At 41.4% G+C, this 23,110-nt stretch overlaps 2 protein-coding genes across 2 annotated transcripts in view; both read left to right on the top strand.

Annotated features, from left to right (window-relative positions):
• Positions 1-23,110, top strand: part of Sfmbt1 (Scm like with four mbt domains 1) — a 303,481-nt gene that overhangs the window by 115,440 nt on the left and 164,931 nt on the right. The window lies entirely within an intron of this gene.
• On the top strand, positions 16,212-18,361 carry LOC101593756 (zinc finger protein interacting with ribonucleoprotein K-like). Its single transcript, XM_012947528.2, is given in 4 exon segments — positions 16,212-16,269; positions 16,648-16,885; positions 17,364-17,669; positions 17,671-18,361. Coding segments are annotated over 4 exon segments (1,293 nt in total).

Raw genomic sequence — 23,110 nt, 5'->3', positions numbered from 1 at the left:
TACATGATGCATGCATCTGGAACTCATTTGCAGTGGCTAGAGGCCCTGGCATGGCCATTCTCTCCCTTTCTCTTTCTCATAAACAAATGTATAAAAATAAAATAAAATAATAAAATAAAATAAAATAAAATAAAATAGAGTTCTTCATTGTGCTTCATGTAACAGGTATTTAGCATTCTGTCTCCTAGTTGCAGCCACCAGATGTTTGGTTAAATAGTGCACACTTGTTGTTCTAGTTTCCTGTTGGATATTTAGTTTTTCAGTGCTGGTCTTTTATGATCAAAGCTGTTCTGAATATTCCTGCGTAAGTCTGGGTGTGTGGACCTCGTTTTATGTCTCTTGGATAAACACTGAAGAATTGAGTAGCCATGTCCTGTAGTGCACCTATATAACTTTGGAAGAAACTTCCAACAGCAATGTGTGAGAATGCCAGTTGCTTTTCATCCTTAGAATGCCCTCTGCCCACACCCCGGTTGCCTTACAGAGCCCACCATTGCCCTGCATGGAGATGAGCCTGGCTGTTGGGATGGTGACTGAGTCCTGTGGCAGAGGAAGGATGTAACAGATGTGGGCAGGTTTGGGTTATTCTCTAAATGGCAGCAGAAGGGAAGAAACCCTCCTGTGGTGAGCTGTGCCCACACAATCAGGTACCACACTAAGATCTTTATGTATATGCTTATTTATTGGCCAAGAAAACATTTTTTTTTTCTGCAAAGATCCCTGCTTCTATCTGCCAAAGCAGAGTGTCTTAAGTTCCCACTTATGTCTACAATATTAGATTTTAGGACCCAGCACAAAGGCACTGAGAAGCCCTGTGCAGTTTTCCTCTCTTTTCTCACTGTGGAGAGCAGGACCTGAAACAGGAGGGATTTTGCCCCTGTGATATAATAAGCAAAGTTGGATAATGACCAAGCTGCTTTGATTCCAGCTCAGTGGATGAAATTAGCCCCTTTGCTTTGATGGAGGCACTTAAGCTACCTTCTCATTAAACCAACCTCAGAGAGGATTTCACTCAGCTGGAACCTCTGTTGGAGTAGAGTGTGGGGGATGGGAAGTATGTTATGATCTTCAACAGCAGCAGCTCAGCTGGTGCACACACACAGTGAACATCCATGAAAAGAAGGGTGGGCCAGTTGGTCTTGGAAAAATGCTAGAAAACTCTTGTAAAATACTAACAAGCTTATTGACAACCTGAGCCCAACTCTTTTTTTAAAAAAATTTTTAATTCATTTTATTATATTGGAGAGAGAGAGAGAGAGGCAGACACACAGAGAGAATGGGCACACCAGGACCTCCAGCCGCTGCAAATGAACTCCAGACGTGTGTGCCACCTTGTTCATCTGGCTTATGTGGGTCCTGGGAAATTGAACCTGGGTCCTTTGGCTTTGCAGGTTAGTGCCTTAAGCACCAAGCCATTCCCCAGCCTGAGCCCAACTCTTTTTAAAAAATCTTTTATTTTTTTATTTGGGAGAGAGAGAGAATGCTGTGACTGGCCCTCCAGCCATTGCAAAGGAATTCCAGATGCATGTGTCACCTTGTGCATCTGGCTTACATGGGTACTGGGGAATTGAACCTGGGTCCTTAAGATTTGCAGGCAAGCGCCTTAACAGCTTAGCCATCTCTCCAGCCCCCAACTCTTTTTTAAAATTTTTATTTATTTTTAAATGTTAGGCACTTTCATATATGTATAAGGTATTTTGATCTTAGTTATCCCAATTACCTTCTCAAGATAAAAATTATCTGGTGATTTCCTTTTCTTTTTCTTTTTTTCCTTTCCCTCTTCTCTCCTCTCCTCTCTTCTCCAATCTTCCTTACCCCTCTCTTCCTCCCTTCCCATTTCCTCTTCGGTATAAATAGGGTCTTATTATGTAGGTTATGTAGCCCAGAGTTAACTAGAACTCTTTTTTAAATTATTTATTGACAACTTCCATAAATATAGACAATATACCATGATCATAATCCCTTCTCACTACCCTTCCTTTTTCCTCTCCATTGAATCCCTTCCCCTTTCCAACTTTTCTATTTTGATGCCATTTTTTAATGTTATTTATTTATCTGGGAGTGAGAGAGGGCAGAGAAAGTGAATGGGTGCAGCAGGCCTCTAGCGTCTACAAATGAACTCCAGATGCATGTGCCCCCATGTGCATCTGGCTTAAGTGGGTACTAGAGACTAGAACCTGGGTCCTTAGGCTTCATAGGCAAATGCCTTAACCACTGAGCCATCTCTTTAGCCCCAGTGATGCCATTTTTTCCCCTCCCATTATACAGGTCTTGTGTAGGTGGTCAGCCACTGTGAGGTCATGAATACCAAGGCCACTTTGTATCTGGATGACAGCATTGTAAGAAGTCCTTTCCTAGCCGGGTGTGGTAGCACACGCCTTTAATCCCAGCACCTGGGAGGTGGAGGTAGGAGGATCACTATGAGTTCGAGGCCACCCTGAGACTACATAGTGAATTTCAGGTCAGCCTGGACTAGAGTGAAACCCTATCTCGAAAAAAAAAACAAAAAAAAGTCCTCTCCTTCCTTTGGCTCTTAAATTCTTTCTACCACTTCTTCTGCATTTGTCCCAGAGCCTTAGAAGGTGTGATAGAGATGTTTTACTTACTACCAAACACTCCACTGTCACTTTTCAGCATTATGATGACTTTTGAACCCACCCCCCCAAAAAAAAGTATCTCTATAGTAATGAGTAGTTCTTAGTGTATATGCCAAAGAGTGGTATAGCTAGGTTATATGGTAAATATATTTTTAGCTGTCTCAGGAACCACCTCCCCAATTTCCACAATGGCTATACCATCTTACATTATCACCAACAATGCAGAAGGGTCCCTCTTTTTCCAGAATTTATTGTCATTTGCTTTCTTCTTTTTCTTTTTCTTTCTTTCTTTATTTTTTTGTTTTTGTTTTTCGAGGTGGGGTCTCACTCTGGCTCAGGCTGACCTGGAATTCACTATGTAGTCTCAGGGCTCAGGGTGGCCTCAAACTCTTGGCAATCCTCCTACCTCTGCCTCCTGAGTGCTGGGATTAAAGGCATGTGCCACCATGCCTGGCTTCATTTGTTTTCTTTATGATAGCTATTCTGACAGTAATGACATGGAATCTCAAAGTCACTTTAATTTGATGGCTAAGGACATAGGGCATGTTTTTAGATGTTTATAGGCCATCTGTATGTCTTCTTTTGAGAACTCTCTATTCAGCTCTGTTGCAGTCAGGTTCACATTGTTGGAAGAAAACACCTTAGGCTTCTCAGGCAAGCATCTTTCCCAACAAATCATCTATCCAGCCTCACCACCTTAAATTTTGATTAACCCTTTCCAACTTCTCCTTTCCTCATGCCTTCCCTGATCCTACTTAAACCATTCCACCCCCGGTAATCTTCCCCACTACTTACATATCTACAATACCCAGCGCTTCAGCCCTTTCTCCCCCTTTTTCCCTCCCTCATAGCCTCTTTTTACATCACCTTCTGGGCAACATCAGGTAAATAATAGCAACAGGAAAGTGTGCCAAACACTGGCACGGGGAAACTGGCTACCACATCCATAAGCCCTCCCAACAATACACTGCCTCCAGGAGGTGTTAATTCCCAAATCTCTATCAGCTGGGAACCTAGCATTCAGAACACCTAAGTTTATGGGGGACTCCTGAATCAAACCACTGAAAGCTCTATAGTCCTTTTTTTTCTTATTCTTTTATTAAAATTTTTTATTGATAACTTCCAAAATTATAGACAATAGCTCATGGTAATTCCCTCCCTAACCCCACTCTGTCCTTTGAAACTCTACTCTTCATCATACCCCTTCCCCCTCTCAATAAGTCTCTCTTTTATTTTGCTGTCATCATCTTTTCCTGCTATTATAATGGTCTTGTGTAGGTAGTGTCAGGAACTGGAAGGTCATGGATATCCGGGCCATTTTGTGTCTAGAGGAGCACATTGTAAGGAGTCCTACCCTTCCTTTGGCTCTTACATTTTTTCTGCCACCTCTTCCACAATAGACCCTGAGCCTTGGAAGGTGTGATAGTGATATTTCAGTGCTGAGCACTCCTGTCACTTCTTCTCAGTGTCATGGTGCCATCTGAAAAGAGAAGCTTCTCTAACCAGAAGTGAGCATAGTATTAATATGAGTGTGAACATTAAGAGAAATGCTTACCAGGCAGTTTGGTGAACATAGTATATACATTTAGCCAGATACCAGCAGATGTTACACCCTTAAGCTTATGACTACCCCTGTCATAGGTTTTCAGTGTCAGGCATGTATTCCCTCCCATGGAGAGGGCCTCCAGTTCAAGTAAAGAGCTGTTGGTTTCCCCAAAAACAAATGTGCCACTATTGCACCCACTGGCTCATTTGATCTGGCTAGTCAAATTTAAGGCTTGCAGTGTCCAGTTGAGTATCTACACTGGTGATTTCTCTCTCTCCCATTGTACTGAGTTTGGTTACATAGATGGGAGTAGGCTTGAAGAACCTGATCTCCAATGTAAAGCCTGTTCCCTGTCACTGACTGGAGGGTTAATTTTCCTTTTCCTGATTGTTGCCATTAGCAGGCCTCTGTAGCCGTGGAATAATTTTCTGGTACTTCTATGCCTTCATAAAAGGGGGTTGTGGGTTAAGGTACAACCAGTAGGCCTTAGTGAGTTCAGGCCTAGAGGAGTTGAGGACCTTATAAGTTGCCTCCCATAGTTCCAGTGGCCCAATGTTGAGTGGAGGGACAACATGAGCCATTGGTTCAGTGTTGGGGAATGAAGATGGGGCTCTAGAAGTTTGAGAGACTGAGGAGGGGGTTGTGGTTCTTTGAGGTGGGCTTTGAGGTGGAGCCAACACTTTGTTGGGTCCTAGGGGTTGGAGAGAGCCCATTGAGTCAACTGCCAGCCTAATAGTGAATAGGGCACCAGGGTCTGTCCCTGTTACATGTAGTTTGAGTCCCCATGTCCTACCATAAGTCCAATTTCCCTTCTTTTCCCTTCAAGTCCTTTTTCCCTTCTCGGTAAATCTGATGGTAAGGGGGTTCCATTGCTTTTCTTACATGCCCCATTTATAAGGTGTTCTGTATCCTTTCCCCATGTGGCCCTCTCTAGTGTAATTAAGTCTTTTACTTTCTTAGAAAACACCCATGTAAAGGTGCCAGTTGTTTCACACCCCCAGGAGGTGCATTAGTAAGAGTTTGGGCCCCTGCATCTAGATCTTTGGGCCTTTGTCAGGTCATTCCCAGGACAAATATAGACAGTTAAGGCTCTATTTCATTGCCTCCTAGCCAGGTGAGTGCATCCAGAAGGGGGAAAGGGTTGCTGGTCACTGGGTTCCCATTCCCCTTCAAAGATATCACATAAGTCTACCGTGAGTTCTGGCCACCATGTATATGGTGGGGCCAGCCAGGAGGTGGAGTTCAGAGTAGTACTGGTGGTGGGGTTAGAGATTTTCCAGGTGATGGTTTATATGGGTTGTGGTGATGGGGGGCAGGGTTCATGGGGATGCCCAAAGTTCTGAGCAGCAAGCAAACATAGTAAGAAGCATAACCGTAAACATCCCTAGCATCATTGTTGAGTCTCTAGCTTACAAATCCTCACTTTGAGTGGATACTTTGGGTGTACAATGGCTCGGCACAGTCCTGGCTTCTCTTCGGGTGCATAGTCATCTGGATCCACGTGTGGATCAACAGACTTCACGTGTGAGTGGTGTATCCAGGCTGGAACACTGTCCACCTTGATAGCAGTTGGGGTGGTCAGAATAATGGTTTAGGGTCCCTTCCAACCGGGTTAAAGAGTCTCCTTCTGGTGTCTTTTGATGAGCACTAGATCTCCTGATCAGCACTCATGAGGTGTAGGGTGAGGTGCTTTATCGTAAATGGCCTGCAGTTGGGGCCCGGGATGTTCTTGCACCTGAAACAAAGCTTGTAAGAAGGAGAGAAATATCTCATCATCAAATTCAGTTAGCTTTTATGTTAGGCAACAAGGGTGGGGGTCTAAAATACATGATTTCCAAGGGAGTCAGCCCCATGGTATAAGAGGAGTTTTGAACTCAGAAAAGAGCAAAGGGAAGGAGAGACACTCAGTCACCGCCAGTTTCAAGGGTTAATTTATTTAGGGTTTCCTTTAGTGTCCAATTCATTCTTTCTTCATGACCTAAACTCTGGGGATTATACACACAAGGAATTTCCAATTTGTCTCCACAATTTATTTTTCAAATTTTTATTAACAGTTTCCATGATTATTTAAAAAAAATCCCATGGTAATACCCTCCATCCTCCCAACTTTCCCCTTTGGAACACCATTCTCCATCATTTCCCCTCCCCATTTCAATCAGTCTCTCATTTATTTTGATGTCATGATCTTTTCCTCATCTTATGATGATCTTGTGTAGGTACAGTCAGGCACTGTGAGGTCATGGATATCCAGGCCATTTTGTATCTGGGGGGAGCACGTTGTAAGGAGTCCTACCCTTCATTTGGCTCTTATATTGTTTCTACCACTTCTTCCGCATTAGACCCTGAGCCTTGGAAAGTGTGATAGAGATATTACAGTACCGAGCACTCCAGTCACTTCTTTCTAGCACCATGATACCTTCTGAGTCGTCTCTTGGTCACTGCCATCTGAAAAGAGAAGATTCTGTACCAAAAGAACAGTAGCATTAATATAAGGGTATGAACCTTAAGAGAAGTGCTTACTGGGCAGTTTGATAAGCAAAGTATATATATTTAGCCAGACAATAGCAGACATTACATCCCTAGGGCTCATGGCTATCCCTGTTTTAAATTTTCAGTATCAGGGATGTATTCCCTCCCATGCAACAGGCCTCCAGTCCAATTAGAGGGCAATTGGTTTCCACCATGACAGACATGCCAGTATTGCACCCGTTGGCTCATTTGGCCTGGCTGGCCAAATATAAGGCTTACAGTGTCCACTGTTGATTGTCTTTTCTGGTGATTTCTTTCTCTCCCATTGAACTGCATGCAGAATGGCTTCTTCCAGCTTTCTGCCATCTGGCCTACATGGAGGAGGTTATCAGCTCAGTTCCAGCAGGATTTCTCAGTGGCCTTGTAGGCCAAGTATGTGGAGTCTTCAGCAATAGGGTCTTACCATCTATTCCTGGTGGGAAATTGAGGGCCTCAGCAATGGCCTATAATGTTTTGGGGGCATTAGGGACCTCCATGGCGAACAAATCACTGGCACTGAAAATTTTCTAGCCACAATCTATGGCCCCTGAGTGTTCCATTGTCCAAAAAAGTAGGATTCCATATGATTTATTTATATCCTCTTAGATTTTGATTAGCCCTCCCTCCACCTTTCAATCTCTTTCCCTGACCTCACTTTGGGTCTTTTCACCCCCACTAATCTATTCGTCTACATATATACATATATACATATATACACACACACACATATATACATATATACATACACACACAATATCAACCTATTAAGTACCCCCCTCTCTTCCTTTTTCTTCCATTTATATTTCTTTTCTAGTTTACTGGCCTTTGCTACTAAGTTTTCTTCCTACTCACATGGAAGTCCAATCATCTGTAGCTAGGATCCAAATATGAGAGAGAACATGTGACACTTAGCTTTCTGGGCCTGGGTTACCTCACTTAGTATAATCCTTTCCATATCCATCCATTTTCCTGCAAATTTGATAACTTTATTTTTCTTTTTCTGCTGAGTAGAACTCCATTGCATAAGTGTGCCACATCTTCATTATCCACTCATCAGTTGAGGGACATCTAGGCTGGTTCCATTTCCCAGGTATTGTGAATTGAGCAGCAATAAACATGATTGAACAAGTATCTCTAAGGTAATGAGATGAGTCCTTAGGATATATGCCTAGGAGCAGTATAGCTAAGTCCTGTGTTAAATCTAATTTCAGCTTTCTTAGGAACCTCCACACTGATTTACACAAGTGCTGTAGCAGATTAAATTCCCACCAACAGTGTAGAAGGGTTTCTCTTTTTCTACATCCTCGCCAGCATTCATGGTCATTTGTTTTCATGATGGTAGCCAATCTGACAGGAGTGAGATGGAATATCAACATAGTTTTAATCTGCATTTCCCTGATGACTAGGGATGTAGAACTTTTTTTAGATGCTTATATGCCATCCATATTTCTTCTTTTGAGAACTCTCTATTTAGTTCCATAGCCCATTTTTTAATTGGGCTGTTTGATTCCTTATTAGTTAATTTTTTGAGTTCTTTGTATATCCTAGATATTAATCCTCTTTCAGATGTATAGCTGGCAAAGATTTTTTTCCCATTCTGTAGGTTGCCTCTTTGCTTTATTCACAGTGTCCTTTGCAGTATAAAATCTTTGTAATATCATGAGGTCCCAGTGGTTAATCTGTGGTTTTATTGCCTGAGCAATTGGGGTTATATTCAGAAAGTCTTTGCCAAGACCAATATGTTGAAGAGTTTCCCTACTTTTTCCTCTAGCAATTTCAGAGTTTCAGATCTAATGTTAAGGTCTTTAATCCATTTGGACTTAATTCTTGTGCATGGAGAGAGAGAAGAATCTATTTTCATCCTTCTACAGATACATATCCAGTTTTCCCAGCACCATTTGCTGAAGAGGCTGTCTTTTCTCCAATGACTATTTTTGGCATTTTTATCAAATATCAGGTGGCTATAGCTACCTGCATTTACATCTTGATCCTGTATTCTGTTCCGTTGATCTACATGTCTGCTTTTCTGCCAGAACAATGCTGTTTTTGTTACTATGGCTCTGTAGTATAGGTTAAAATCAGGTATGGTGATATCTCTCACATTATTTTTGTTGCTCAGTATTATTTTAGATATTCGAGGTTTTTCATAATTCCAAATAATTTTTGGATTTTTTTCTATTTCCATGAAGAATGCCATTGAAATTTTGATGGGGATTGCATTAAATGTATAGATTGCTTTTGGTAAGATTGCCATTTTCACAATATTGATTCTTCCAATCCAGGAACAAAGGATGTTTTATTTTCTAGTTTCTTCTGCAATTTCTCACTTGAGTGTTTTAAAATTTGCAATGTAGAGATCCTTTGCTTCCTTGGATAGGTTTATTCCAAGGTACTTTATTTTGTTTGATGCAATTGTGAATGGGAGTGCTTCTCTGATTTCATCCTCTATGTGTTTGTTGTTAGCATATAGGAAGGCTACTGATTTTTGTGTATCCTGTATTTTGTGTCCTGTTACATGGCTATAGGTGTTTATCAGCTCTAACAGCTTGCTGGTAGAGTCTTTAGGATCCTTTATATATAGAATCATGTCATCGGCAAATAATGATAACTTGATCTCTTCCTTTCCAATTTGTATCACTTTAATGTGCGTCTCTTGCCTTATTGCTATGGCTAAGACTTCCAGTACTATATTAAATAAGAGTGGGGACAGTGGACACCCTTGTCTTGTTCCTGGTTTTAGTGGAAAATCTTCCAGTTTTTCCCCATTTAGTAATATGTTGGCTGTAGGCTTGTCATAAATAGCCTTAATTATATTGAGATATGTTCCTTCTATTCCCTGTCTCTGTAGGACCTTTATCATGAAGGGACTTTGGATTTTGTCAAATGCTTTTTCTGCATCTAATGAGATGATGATGTGATTTTTGTCCTTGAGTCCATTTATATAATGTATTACATTTATTGATTTGTTTTTGTTGAACCATCCCTATATCTCTGGGATAGAGCCTACTTGGTCAGGGTGAATGATCTTTCTGATATATTCTTGTATTCTGTTTGCCAATATTTTGTTGAGAATTTTTGCATTTATGTTCATGAGGAGATTGGTCTGTAATTTTCTGTTTTTTGTTCTATCTTTGCCTGGTTTTGGTATCAGAGTGATTCTGGCTTCATAGAAGGAGTTTGGTAGGATTCCTTCTTTTTGTGTTTTATGGAAAAGCTTAAGAAGCAATGGTGTTAATTCTTCCTGGAAGGTCTGGTAAAATTCAGCAGTGAATCCATCTGGGCCTGGACTTTTTTTCATTGGGAGAATTTTGATAACTGCTTGGATCTCCATACTTGTTATAGGTCTATTTAAGTGGTTAATCTCATCTTGATTTAATTTAGGTAGGTCATATAAATCAAGAAAATCATCCATTTCTTTCAGATGTTCATACTTAGTGGAGTATGAGTTTTTATAGTATGTCCCTTTGATTTTTTGAAATTCTTTAGTATCTGTTGTGATTTTTGCCTTTTTCATCTCTAATTTTATTAATTTGTGTCTCTTCTGTCTTTCTTTTGGTCAGATTTGCTAAGGGTTTATCAATCTTGTTTATCCTTTCAAAGAACCAACTCTTTGTTTCATTGATTTTTGGATTTTTTTTTTTTTTTGGTTTCTATTTCATTAATTTCTGCTCTAATCTATTTCTTCCCACCTACTGATTTTTGGTTTGCTTTGTTCTTTTTTTTCCCCAAGGCTTTAAGGTGAAGCATTAGGTCATTTATTTGTGACCTTTCTAATTTCTAAATATAGGCACTTAAAGCTATAAATTTACTTCTTAGGACTGCCTTCATTGTGTCCCAGAGATTTTGGTATGTTGTGTTCTCATTATCATTTGACTCTGTGAATTTTTTGATTTCCTTCTTGATTTCTTCATTGACCCATTCATCATTTAGTAGTGTATTGTTTAGTTTCCTTGATTTTGTGTATGCTCTATAGCTTTTCTTGCTATTGATTTGTAGTTTGATTCCATTGTGGTCAGATAGAATGAAAGGAATTATTTCAGTTTTCCTGTACTTGTTAAGATTTGCATTGTGGCCTAATACATGGTCTATTTTAGAGAATGTTCCATGTGCTGCTGAAAAGAATGTATATTCTCTAGCATTTGGATGAAATATCCTGTATATATCTGTTAGGTCCATTTCTTCTGTGACCTCAATTAATTCAGATGCCTCTCTGTTTATTCTTTCCCTGGATGACCTGTCAATTGATGAGAGTGGGGTGTTGAAATCACCCACTATTACTGTGTTTGATGTTATCTGTGACCTTTGTTCTAATACTCCTTGTTTGATGAATTTGGGAGCCCCCATGTTAGGTACATATATGTTTAGAATTGTAATGTCCTCTTGGAGTGTGACTTTAATCAATATAAAGCAGCCTTCCTTATCTTTCTTAACTAATGTTGGGCTGAAGTCTACCTTATCAGATACTAGGATAGCCACCCCTGTGTATTTCTATGCCCATTTGCTTGAAACATCATTTTCCAACCTTTCACCCTAAGATAGTGTCCATCCTTTGTAGAAAGGTGGGTTTCTTGGAGGCAACAAATTGCCGGATCCTGCTTTTTAACCCAGTCTGCAAACCTATGCCTTTTGGTTGGGGTATTGAGGCCATTGATATTAAGAGATATTATTGAAAGGTGTGTAATTATTTTTGCCATTTTTTTTTTTTTGTAGTTCTTCTGGTTTTACCTTTGCTCCCTTGTGTTAACTAGTATTTGAGTATTGTTTGTTTTTTCCAGGTTCCTTATATGTGTGCTTTTCTTTCTCTTCAGCATGGAGGATTCTTTCAAGTATTTTCTGTAGAGCTTGTTTTGTCTTCAAATGCTCCTTTAGCCTGCTCTTGTTGTGGAATGTCCTTATTTCCCTGTGTATGTGAATGGATAGCTTTGCAGGATAAAGAAACCTTGGTTGACAATTGTTATCTTTCAGAACTTGGAATACATCACTCCAAGCCCTTCTGGCTTTTAAAGTTTGTGTTGAGTAAGCTGCTGTGATCCTGATGGGCTTGCCTTTGTAGGTAACTTGATTTTTCTCTCTAACTGCTTCCAATATTTTTTCTTTGGTTTGTGTGTTTGGTAGTTTGATTATAATATGGCGAGGAGAGGATCTTTCCAGGTTTTGTTTGGTCGGTGTTCTAAAGGATTCCTATATCTGCATTGGCACCTCTTTCCCATTTTGGGGGAAGTTTTCTTTTATGATTTTGTTGAAGACACCTATTATATCTTTGGGGTGAAATTCTTCTCCTTCTAGTATACCCTGAATTCTTATTTTTGATCTTTTTTTTTTTGAAGGAGAAGAATATTTATTCACAAAGTGAAATCAGTTATGTACATGCTGCTCTGAAGTAGGACACATTCTTTAAAAGGGCAAAAGCATATCTCACAAATATTAAAAGTATTATGTTTGATCTTTTCATGGTGTCCCGAATATCTTGAAATCTCCATTCATACTTTCCTACTAGTTTGCCTTTCTCTTTTTTGGATGGTATTAGATCTGCTACCTGGTCTTCTAGCTTAGATATTCACTCCTCTTCTTTGTCCATTTTAGTGGTGAGATTTTCTACAGTTTTTTTTTTTAATTTCATTAACTGTGTTCTTTATTGCTAGTAATTCTGACTGCTTTTTCTTTATTATTTCTATTTCCTTGTTTATGTCTGTATTGACCTCTTTATTTCATTAAATTGGTGTCCTGTGTCTTCTTTGATTCCTTTGATTTCCTCTTTCATTCCTTTGATTTCTTTTTTGTAGATGCATTCAATGAGATTTTTATTTCAATTATCCACAAAACAATATTACAACATTTTATAAAATATTAAGTTTTAGGCCACCATTATTCATTTAAAAAAGTGTTTGTGCTGAAGGTTGCTTTTGCCAACATTCTTTTTGGTACAGGTAAGCTCCACAGTAAAACAATAAAGATGGAGGCTTCTGGGAAATAAATCCCTCAAATGTACAAAAACTGTTTATTTTCTTGGCAATTAAAAAATACGTAACGGAGCCGGGCGTGGTGGTGCACACCTTTAATCCCAGCACTTGAGAGGCAAAGGTAGGAGGATCACTGTGAGTTCGCGGCCACCCTGAGACTATATAGTGAATTCCAGGTCAGCCTGGGCTTGAGAGAGACCCTACCTAACCCCCCCCAAAAAAAGTAACAATTTAAATTGAGTACACATCAAGTTAGTATTTTATCCTTACTATACAATGGTTAAAAGGAAGTGATCCATTTCATCAAAACCTAATGAATACCATCAACTTTTCCTGGCTTTTCTGATCACAATTAGTACATAAACATAACTTTGTTACTTTTTAAAAAATACTTAGAAAAACAATACAATATAGTTCACATGAGGCCCTTTAAAAAACTCCTATCACAGGTTGTAGACATTGGGACAAATGATGACATCACTCATCTTAGGAAGCCTCTCTTGGTAGAGGATTCAATACTAAACACGTTAAGTAAAAAGAAGAAACAAGTATAATCTTTAGTACCAGAACTTTTGCCAACTTGCATGAAGTTCATGTGTCACACTTTAAAAAAGGTTTAAATTTGAACATATATACCATGGCACAGCTATTTTAAGTTTAAGGATTAAAGTGATGATAGTTAAAAATCATATGTTGAGAACACAGGAACTTTAGACAATGCTTTAAAGTGTGGCTATAAACACAGCATTTAAACATAAATACTAGACTTCATTTTGTACTTTGCTAAAATCTTAAAACACTAATGCTGCTATTCAAATTCATTTCAGAATTTTAGTCTGGAAAACCAGTTTTTTTTTTTGTATGTTTTACTTGTGAATTGACCAATACTTCCCTCTTCTAAGTTAGTTTCTCAGAATATGGTTACCTCCTCAAATCAACTCCATTCCAAAAGGGAAAAATGACAACCATTAAGGTAGAAGGGAAGACTCAAAAGGGGTTTTGAAAAGTGGAGTTCTAAGAAGGTTCTGTATAAAAGCTGGGTCAACTGGAATTAGTAAAGACTTCTCTTCAGTATTTTTAAAATTTTTTTTTTGTTTTATTTATTTATTTGAGAGGGACAGACAGAGAGAGAATGAGGCTGGTATAGAGAGAGAGAGAGAGAGAGAGAGAGAGGGAGAGAGAGAATGGGCACGCAGGGCCTCCAGCCACTGCAAACGAACTCCAGATGCATGCACTCCCTTGTGCATCTGGCTAACATGGGTCCTGGGGAATTGAGCCTTGAACCGGGGTCCTTAGGCTTCACAGGCAAGTTCTTAACCGCTAAACCATCTCTCCAGCCCTTCTCTTCAGTATTTTGAGGATGTAACATTCATGTAGTGTGTATGTTAACAAAAATTAGTGTGACAGTCATACCTGATAGCTCTTAAAGTCTAAGCAAACCACCATGTGAGGAGCTTTGAGTGCCAGCAAGGCCATGTTGCCAGTCCATATCAACATCAAACATTATATTCCATCCCTCTGCCTGAAAAACTTTCACATTTTCTTTTCTCATAATTCTTTTAAATACATTTTCCTTTCTCCTACTCTATATTCAAAAACAAGCTCAAAGTGCATTCAAGTCCCTGATCTAGTGACACTTTCTATCTATGGCACCCATCACCAGAAGAACCTATCAGCAACATCTCACAGTACCAAGTCTATTTTTTTTAAGTGGCCTGCTTAAATGCTGGGTTTTACCTTTCATGCTATCTAAAAATTAAGAGATGTTCTTTGACTTCTTTGAACATATTTATAATCATACTTTTGAAATCTTTCTCAAGAATTTCCCCTAACTTGTTCTCATTGGAGGTTATTTCTGATGCATTAATACTTTTTGGTGGATTTATATTGTCTTGATTTTTGGTGTTTCTTGTGTTATAATGTATATGTTTTTGCATCTTGGATTAATTTAATGCTTGGATTTTCTAGTTAGCTGCAGTGTTATTAGATGTATTAATCAATCTGATATTATATATCTTCAGGATAGGAGCTTAAGGTGCTAGGTGTGGCTCTCAAGACTCTCAGAGTATCTACAAAAGTGACCCTAGGTTTTGGGTTGGCCTGTTATGAGAGTATTCAGGTAGGCTGAGTGGAATAAAATACAGGCAGATTCTAAAACTTAAGTAAACAATGCACACTTTCAATGAACAACAGCACAGAATATTTATGGAAGAGTAGGTATTGTGACAACCAGATCCTCTAACTGTCCCTTAGGGGGTGTGGTGCCCTCACACAAACCCTTAGTCCTGACAACAAGGAGGTTAAGATTTCTTGTCTGGGGCTGAAGAAATGGCTTAGCAGTTAAGTGCTTGCCTGTGAGCCTAAGTACCCTGGTTCGAGGCTCAATTCCCCAGGATCCGTGTTAGCCAGATGTAGGAGTGGCACGTGTCTGGAGTTAGTTTGCAGTGGCTGGAGGCCTTGGCATGCCCATTCTCTCTCTCTCTCTCTCTCTCTATCTCTATCTCTATCTCTATCTCTATCTCTATCTATCTCTGCCTCTTTCTCTCTCTGTTACTCTCAAATAAATAAAGAAAAATTACAAGAAGAAAAAAAAATTAAAAAAAGAAAAACAAAAAATTCAAATACTTAAAAAAATTAGAAAAACAAACAAGTAAAATGAACATTGGTCTGAGGCTGTAGCTCGGTGATAAAGTACTTGTCTGGCATATGTGAGGCCTTAAATTTGATTGCCAGCAGAAAAAAAAAAAAAAGATTTCTTGTCTGTTGAGGGTTCCAAGTCAGACCCTTCCCTAATGTACAACAGAAGAGGAAACAAAACTACTATAAATCAAGAAGCAACAAATAACAAGACCAAAATATAGCTTATTTAAGAATGGCAAATCTGACCATCCCTGAGATTTAACATATATTTTATCCTGATATGGAAGGTACAATTAGTACTTCCGGTTCAGGCCTATATACCAGGTTTTTTAGGTGGGTACTGACCTGGTGTAATCCTAATTACCTTTTGGGATGATTTTGGTCTCAGTTATGCTGTGCTCCTGCTTCGGTTCCTCTTTGGTACGCTGTGGGTTTGAGTAGGGTGGCTAGGTTACTGGATCACTGCTCAGTGCTGGGTGCTGTGATCTCCTTCCCACTGGTCTCTTGTGCTTGCTGGTGCTTGAATTGGCGGTGGGGGTGGGGAGGCTATAGATGGTGGTTCTAGTTCTCCTGCTGATCCCTGTGATCCTCTACCTCGTGATCTGCTCCTCCCTTGTTTGCCACACTTCTCCACATTTCTTGGGTTTGCAAAAAGCTCCGGTGTGAGTGGAAAATCCCCTCACTTGGCTTTTCCTGCAGTTCAACCTGAGCCTGGCAGCTGTGGCCCCATGGACCTGGTGCCGCTGCTGCCGGAGCCGCTTCCTGCCTATGTGGACTCTGAATGCTCTGGATCTCTCCTACTTCTCTGGTGCCATTTTAATTTCTTATACACCTCACTTTTTAGTAAAAGTGTGTATTTTGCTAGTTTTTTTTTCCTTTGGCTTTCTCTCCCCTAGGCTGCTTTGGTGTGGTTCCTACACCGCCATCTTAACTGGAAGTCCTATCCCCACAATTTTAACTATGGCCTGTGTTACCTGGGAGATAAAGACTGGTCCAATGTCTGACCCCAAAAGAACAGGTAAACCATACCTTGGAATGATGCCATCCAATAGTTTCTTGGCCACAGTTGTGGCAGTCTCATTCTTAGTTGGAAAAGCCTCAGTCCATCCTGAAAAAGGTGTCTGTCTACAAATACCAGTAAATACCTGTATCCATACAAACCATGTTTTATCTCTGTAAAGTCAATTTCCCAATTTACTCCTGATTGTGTTCCTCTTTCCATAATTCCTGACTGAGAAACTCCTCTTTTTGCATTTACCAGACGACAGGCATAGCATTGAGCTATGGCTTCTGCTGTTTTTTGCCTCATGTCAAAAACTTTAAGGTGGGGGGTGGGACTTCTGGCCAAGCCACGGTGGTGCTCCTTTCAGCGGCTCTAGCGTCCCTCTCCTTGCAGGCAGAGCCGTGGGCAGTCTTTGTCCCGCGAGAGATGAGGCCGAGAGGCTGTCTTCAGCTGCCTGCTCCCCAACCTGTGCGCTCGGCGGCCGGATGGCTGCTTCCGCACCCGTGGACCAGGCTCAGGTTTCCAAGACAGCAGAAGTGCATACAGAACTCATGCCCGACTGTGTGACCTTTGAGGATGTGGCCATTTGCTTCTCACGTGAAGAATGGAAACTTCTTGAGGAGACGCAGAGGTTCCTATACCTCAATGTAATGCTGCACAGCTTTGTACTTACCAACTCTCTGGTTATATAATTACCAAACCTGAATACTTGCTACTCACTTTCAATTGAATGGAACCTGGACACAAGCAGCCTTCAGTGCAGATGTTGCCACCAGCAGATAACATTCTACTAAAGATGGGTTGTGGGCATGGACTCAAAGATGAAGAGACACCTGAGCAGAGGGTTTCTATAGGAGCGACACAGGTTAGGCCTTCTGAGGCAACTCCTCTTGCACCAGAAACTCACCTCTGTGCAGTGTGTGTCCCAATTCTGCAAGATATTTTTCACTTGGCTGAGATACCTGAGCAGAAACACAGGGTAGGGGCATGTGCAAAAGTTCACCAGCACCAAAAACATACTAGGAGAGAGAATCCTTGAAGAGGGACAATGACAAAGCCTCACATTGGACATGACACCTTTTCCACACGTCAGCCAAATCTTTTCCCAGTTGGGAGGTTGAGAAGGACCTGCCGATCATATCGAGCCTTCTCAAGAACCTGGCTTTGCCCAACAGTAAAAAGTCCAATAAAATCACTGAGGGGAGGGGAAATATTCCTAATCCTAAGAGTCAGAATAAAATCACTGAGGGGAAGGGAGACAAGCCTGGTCCTAAAAGTCACAAGTCAGGAGAATGTAAAAGATCTACAAGTGACAAACACATTCTTGCTCACCAGCCAAGAGCCTCCTCTGGAAAAAAGCTTTATGAGTGTAACAAATGTGGGAAAACCTTCCGTGGCAAGTACTCGATCAGCACCAGAGGTCCACACTGGAGAAAGGCCTTGGGAGTGCAGTGAGTGTGGAAAGTTCTTTAGCCAAACCTCCCACCTGAACGATCATCGGAGAATCCACACTGGAGAAAGGCCTTATGAGTGCAGTGAATGTGGAAAACTGTTTAGATAGAACTCTAGTCTTATTGACTACCAGAAAACTCATACGGGAGCAAGACCTTATGAGTGTAACCAGTGTGGGAAATCCTTTAGCCAAAAGGCTACTCTTGTTAAACACCAGAGAGTTCATACTGGAGAAAGACCTTATAAGTGTAGTGAATGTGGAAATTCCTTTAGCCAAAGTGCCATTCTTAACCAACACCGGAGAATTCACACTGGAGCAAAGCCTTATGAATGTGATCAGTGTGGAAAATCCTTCAGCCAAAAAGCTACCCTTATTAAGCACCAGAGAGTTCACACCGGAGAAAAGCCTTATAAGTGTGGTGAATGTGGGAAATCCTTTAGTCAAAGCTCCATCCTTATTCAGCACCGCAGAATTCATACAGGAGCAAGGCCCTATGAGTGTAGCAAGTGTGAAAAGTCTTTTAGCCAGAAGTCTGGCCTTGTTCAACATCAGGTAGTTCACACTGGAGAAAAGCCTTATGAATGTGACCAGTGTGGGCTTTCCTTTAGCCAATGCTGTAGCCTCATTCATCACCAAAAATGTCACAACACATAGAAGCCCCGTGAAATAGCCAATGTGGAGAAGCTTTCAGACTAAGGCCTCCCATTTCACTCCTGAAAATTCACATTGGAGAGCAGCCGTAGATCCATAGGGCATGCCTTCTTTCTTCAGTATTATGTTGCTAGAGAACCTTTGTGGAGGAGTCACCTCTGAAGTTGAAGTTGCATGACTTCCAGCATTCAGTAGTGTGACTTTCCCCATGAGCTTTCACATGAATGAGGCTTACAGAGCTTGCTCTTTATCTACTGAGCCTCTCAGGGCACCTGCCATTTATGTTTTTCAGTTTCTCTGGTAGAAGTCACCATCCTCTACCGCCATGCTCAATGTATTCTGGTCACCTCATCATGCTAAAAAAACAATGTCTGCCTACTGCCTGAAGGGAGTCTTGAACAGGGTTTGTGGAGAACTTGTTCTCTTTTTGTTCATTGGTTGGAGCATACACTTGACTTGGTTTTTACCAAGAAGATCTGATCTGTAGTCTTCTGATAGCTTCTACAGATTTCTTACCTCCTTCATGGACAAGTTTTTAATCAGTGTCACATGACAGCTGGGTGAGTGTTTCCAACCTTCCTGTCACAAGTGGGTAACTGCCTTCTTCACAGTGCTCTGCTTTATATGCTAATGGACGCCTTATTCCTAAAGATACCTTCAGCCTTGGAGTTTACTATGTGGGAAGACTAGACTGTAGACTTAGTCTGCTTGGGATGAAAGGGTGGATGGCTTTTGTGGGTGTCTGAAGTTTGTGTGCCACAACACGTGCAGTGGGGCACAGAAAATAACTCTCACTCTGGTTTTGGTCAGATTTGTATTGCTGCCCCAAACTAGGAAACTGCAGGGATTTTTGTTAACCTAATTTGCAACTTGGATGCCTGTCCTTCCTGTGACATATCATGAGGAGAAGTGGTCTGTCACCACAAGTTCCTGTCTTTGTGAGAATGGGATGCCTTTGCTCCATCTTCCTCAGAGGACGTCACATTGCCCAGAATGTAGAGGTGAAGCCACTCATAAGATTCTACAAATAGCTGTGTCCCGATGTCTGTCACTCATGACCAGACAGATGTGAACCCTCAGTGGTATACCAAAATTGGCCATGATGGGGCAGCAGCAAATCAGAGGACTGTGTCTCTTACAAACGGGATCTGTGAGTCTTTCATTGTGGCTGTCAGCATTCACAGGATCTAGAGACCTGTGCATGTCTAGTCACTGAGGTCATTGTCAGGAAAAAAACAAACAAACAAACAAAAAAAATCAGTAGGTTTTGTAGTCTTGTGATATATATATATATATATATATATATATATATATATATATATATATATATATATATATTTTTTTTTTTTACCTCAAATCTCTTGCTGTAGAAATAGGATATGATCAAAATAGAAGAGAGACTGACTGAGAGGGGGAAGGGGATGGAGAGTGGAGTTTCAAAGGGGAAAGTGGGGGGAGGGAGGGAGTTACCATGAGTTATTGTCTATAATTATGAAAGTTGTCAATAAAAAAGTAAATTAAAAAAACTTTAAGGTGGAGAGAAGGGGGCACATTCATCTAGAGTTCATTTGCAGTAGCTTGAAACCCTGGCAAGCCCAATTAAGTTCTCACTCTGGATTTCTCTCTCTCTCCCTCCCTCCGACTCTCTATGTTCCTCTTCCTCTTTCCCTCTCTAAAATAAATAAAGAAAACAGATATTTAAAATAATTTTAAAAAACTTTAAGTGGGCTGCCTAAGTAAGTCTTCAAACTTCTGTTGACCTAGATGAGTACTCTGGTGTATTTGTCTAGTGATTTGGCTAGCAAAGTCTGATGGGAGGATGATCCTTCCAATGGGGGTCTTGTACCATCCTTGTTCCATATAGGCTGCCATGCAGGTATGGATCCTCCATAGTTCTGAGTCAGTATAGTTTGGTGTTTCTGGTAAGGTTGGTGTCACCATTGGAGGTGGTTTTGCCACCAGGGTGGTAGCAACCTGGAGGACTTCCTCTCGTGCCACCTTATCAGCCATGTTATTCCCTTTAGAAGTGGGATCACCCTTTCTGGTGACCTGGGCAATGCATGATTGCTATTTCTTTGGAGAGCCATATGGGTTGCAGGAGGTCCAAAATCTCCTGTTTATTTTTAATGGTTTTTCCTTCTGCTGTCAATAGTCCCCTTTCTTTATAAATGGTCCCATGATCATGGACCATTGCAAAGGCATAATGGCTATCAGTATAGATATTAAGTCTCTTTCCTTGGCATAGGTGTAAGGCCTTGGTCAGGGCTATCAATTCAGCTTTCTGAGCAGACATACCTGGAGGGAGGGCTCCTGACCATCCCGTTGTCTCTTCAGTTGTCACTGTAGCCCCTGCATACTGGACACCATCCTTAAGGAATCTGCCACCATCTGTATACCAGGTCAGCTCTGCTCCTTTAAGGGGAATGTCCTTGAAATCTGGTCGGGTCCCTTGTAAACTGCCCAAGATCTCTGAGCAGTCATGTATGGGACTGTCCAGGTCTGGTTCATGTAACAGTGTTGCATGATTGAGGGCCTGAATGGTGGTGAATTGGACCTTTGGGGGTTGAGAAGAAGAGCTTGGTAATGAGTCAGTCTGGCATTGGTCAACCACTTGCCAGGGGGCTGCTTTAGCACTCCTTCAATAGCGTGAGGAGCAGTTACTCTCAGGGTTTGGCCCAAAGTGAGTTTATCTGAGTCTTTGACCAGATAAGATAAGATAAGGTGGTGGCTGTTATTATTCGGAGGCACAGGGGCCATCCCATTGCTGTTAGGTCTAATTTCTTTGATAGGTAAGCACTCACCTCTTCCAAGGGCCATGAGTTTGTGTCAATACTCCTTTGGCTATGCCTTTGTTCTCATCAACGTAGAGATGGAAAGGTTTGTGGATGTCTGGCAAAGCCAATGCTGGGGCTTCAAGGAGGGCCTCTCTCAATTGGAAGGAGGCCTTCTCCATTTCTGGGGTCCATTCTAGGGCGCTTTCTTTTCCCCTTGTGTCCTCATAGAGGGGCTTGGCAATTTCTGTGAATCTGGGTATCCAGAGTCTACAAAACCCTGTTGACCCCAAGAACTCATGTACCTGTTGCCAGGTTTTGGGGTGGGGGATGTTGAGGATTGTCTCTTTGTGGGCTTGAGACAACAGGTGTTGGCCCTCCTTGAGTATGTACCCAAGGTACATTACTTCCCTCTGGCAGAGCTGTGCCTTTCTGGCTGAAACTCTGTATCCCATGCAGTCCAATTCTCTCAGCAAGGCCTCTGTGGCTGAGCAGCAGTCTCCTTCATCTGAGGCTGCTATGAGGTGGTCATCTACATACTGGAAGAGGGTTATTTGGGGATGGGCTTGGTGATACTTATACAAATCCTCATGTAGTGCTTCATCAAAAAGTGGTGGGTGAGTTCTTGAATCCTTGTGGCAATCTGGTTTATGTTAATTGCCCATTGAATCCATGTTCTGGATCATTCCATTCAAAGGCAAACAGAGATTGGCTGGCTAGGGCCAGCAGCAGACTGAAGAATGCATCCTGAAGGTCCAGCACCATGTACACATTGCATTCAGGTGGCAAGGTGCTTAGCAGAGGGTATAGGTTTGGCACCGTGGGGTGGATGTCTTCTACTTGTTTATTAATTTCCCTCAAATCTTTCATGGGTCGGTAGTCATTGGAGTGGGGCTTCTTTACCGGCAGAAGGGGGGGTATTCCAGGCAGATTGATGAGGGACTAATATGCCTTGTTCCCAAAATTGGTTTATGTGAGGTGTTATACCAAGTTTGGCCTTATTGGCAGACTTAGATTGGGCCAGCATTAGCCCTCAGTTGGACCACAATTGGGGCCTGATGTCTGGCCAGCCCAGTCTGATTCCTTTATGGCCATACACCTGGAATTCTTTCCCATAACTTCTTCAGATATGGGCTTTCAGGGGTAGCTTGGGAGGGTGAGGTATAGAGTTTATATTCTTCCTCCAGGGACACAGTCAACACATGTACAGGACCATTCTGAGTAAGGACCTGTACTCCCTTGGAGCTGAAATGAATTTGTGCCCCCATTTTAGTCAAGAGGTCTCACCCCAGGAATGATATAGATACCCAGGGATGACCATGAATGAATGGATTGCCTGTCCCACTTCTCTTTGGGTAGTCCATGAATATTGACATGTCCCAGTGGCTCCCTATACCCAAGTTCTTTTAGTGGACAGGGGTCCCATAGGTTGCTTCAGGATAGAATGCTGAGCCCCAGTATCAGCCAGGAAAGCCACTGGTTTCACCTCCACCTTCAAGGTTACCCAGGGCTCATGGAGGAGATGTGAGCCCTGACACCCTCAGTCACTGAGTTCTCCTATTTTCAGGATTTTTGTCCCTTTGTCTTTTGGACATTTATTTTTCCAATGTCCCATCTCTTTGCAATAAGCACATTGGTCCTTTTGGAGACGGGGTTGGTATTGTCCTTCCCCTCTCAATTGTGGGGCTGGTTTGCTCTTGTCTCTCCCATAAGCCATGACTTTTAATTCCTTTGGGTCAGATTTTCCCATGGCGGCCAGTAATATTTTGGCTAATCCTCTAGACTGTTTGTCTTCTGGAGTTTCTCTATTATTATAAACTTTTTCTTCCATTGCTACAAGTTCTGACATCTGCTTACCTGTGAAACCATCCGGTCCTTGAAGTTTTCTGTGAATGTCTGGCGCCACCTGGTTGACAAAAGCCATGTTTATGGCAGACTTGTTTTGTCTTGCTTCTGGGTCCAGGGGTGTATAGGTCTGGTA

Source organism: Jaculus jaculus, chromosome 16, assembly GCF_020740685.1.
Source record: "Jaculus jaculus isolate mJacJac1 chromosome 16, mJacJac1.mat.Y.cur, whole genome shotgun sequence".
In the NCBI taxonomy this organism is placed as follows: Eukaryota; Metazoa; Chordata; class Mammalia; order Rodentia; family Dipodidae; genus Jaculus; species Jaculus jaculus.
This window is presented reverse-complemented; position numbering and strand designations above follow the sequence as displayed.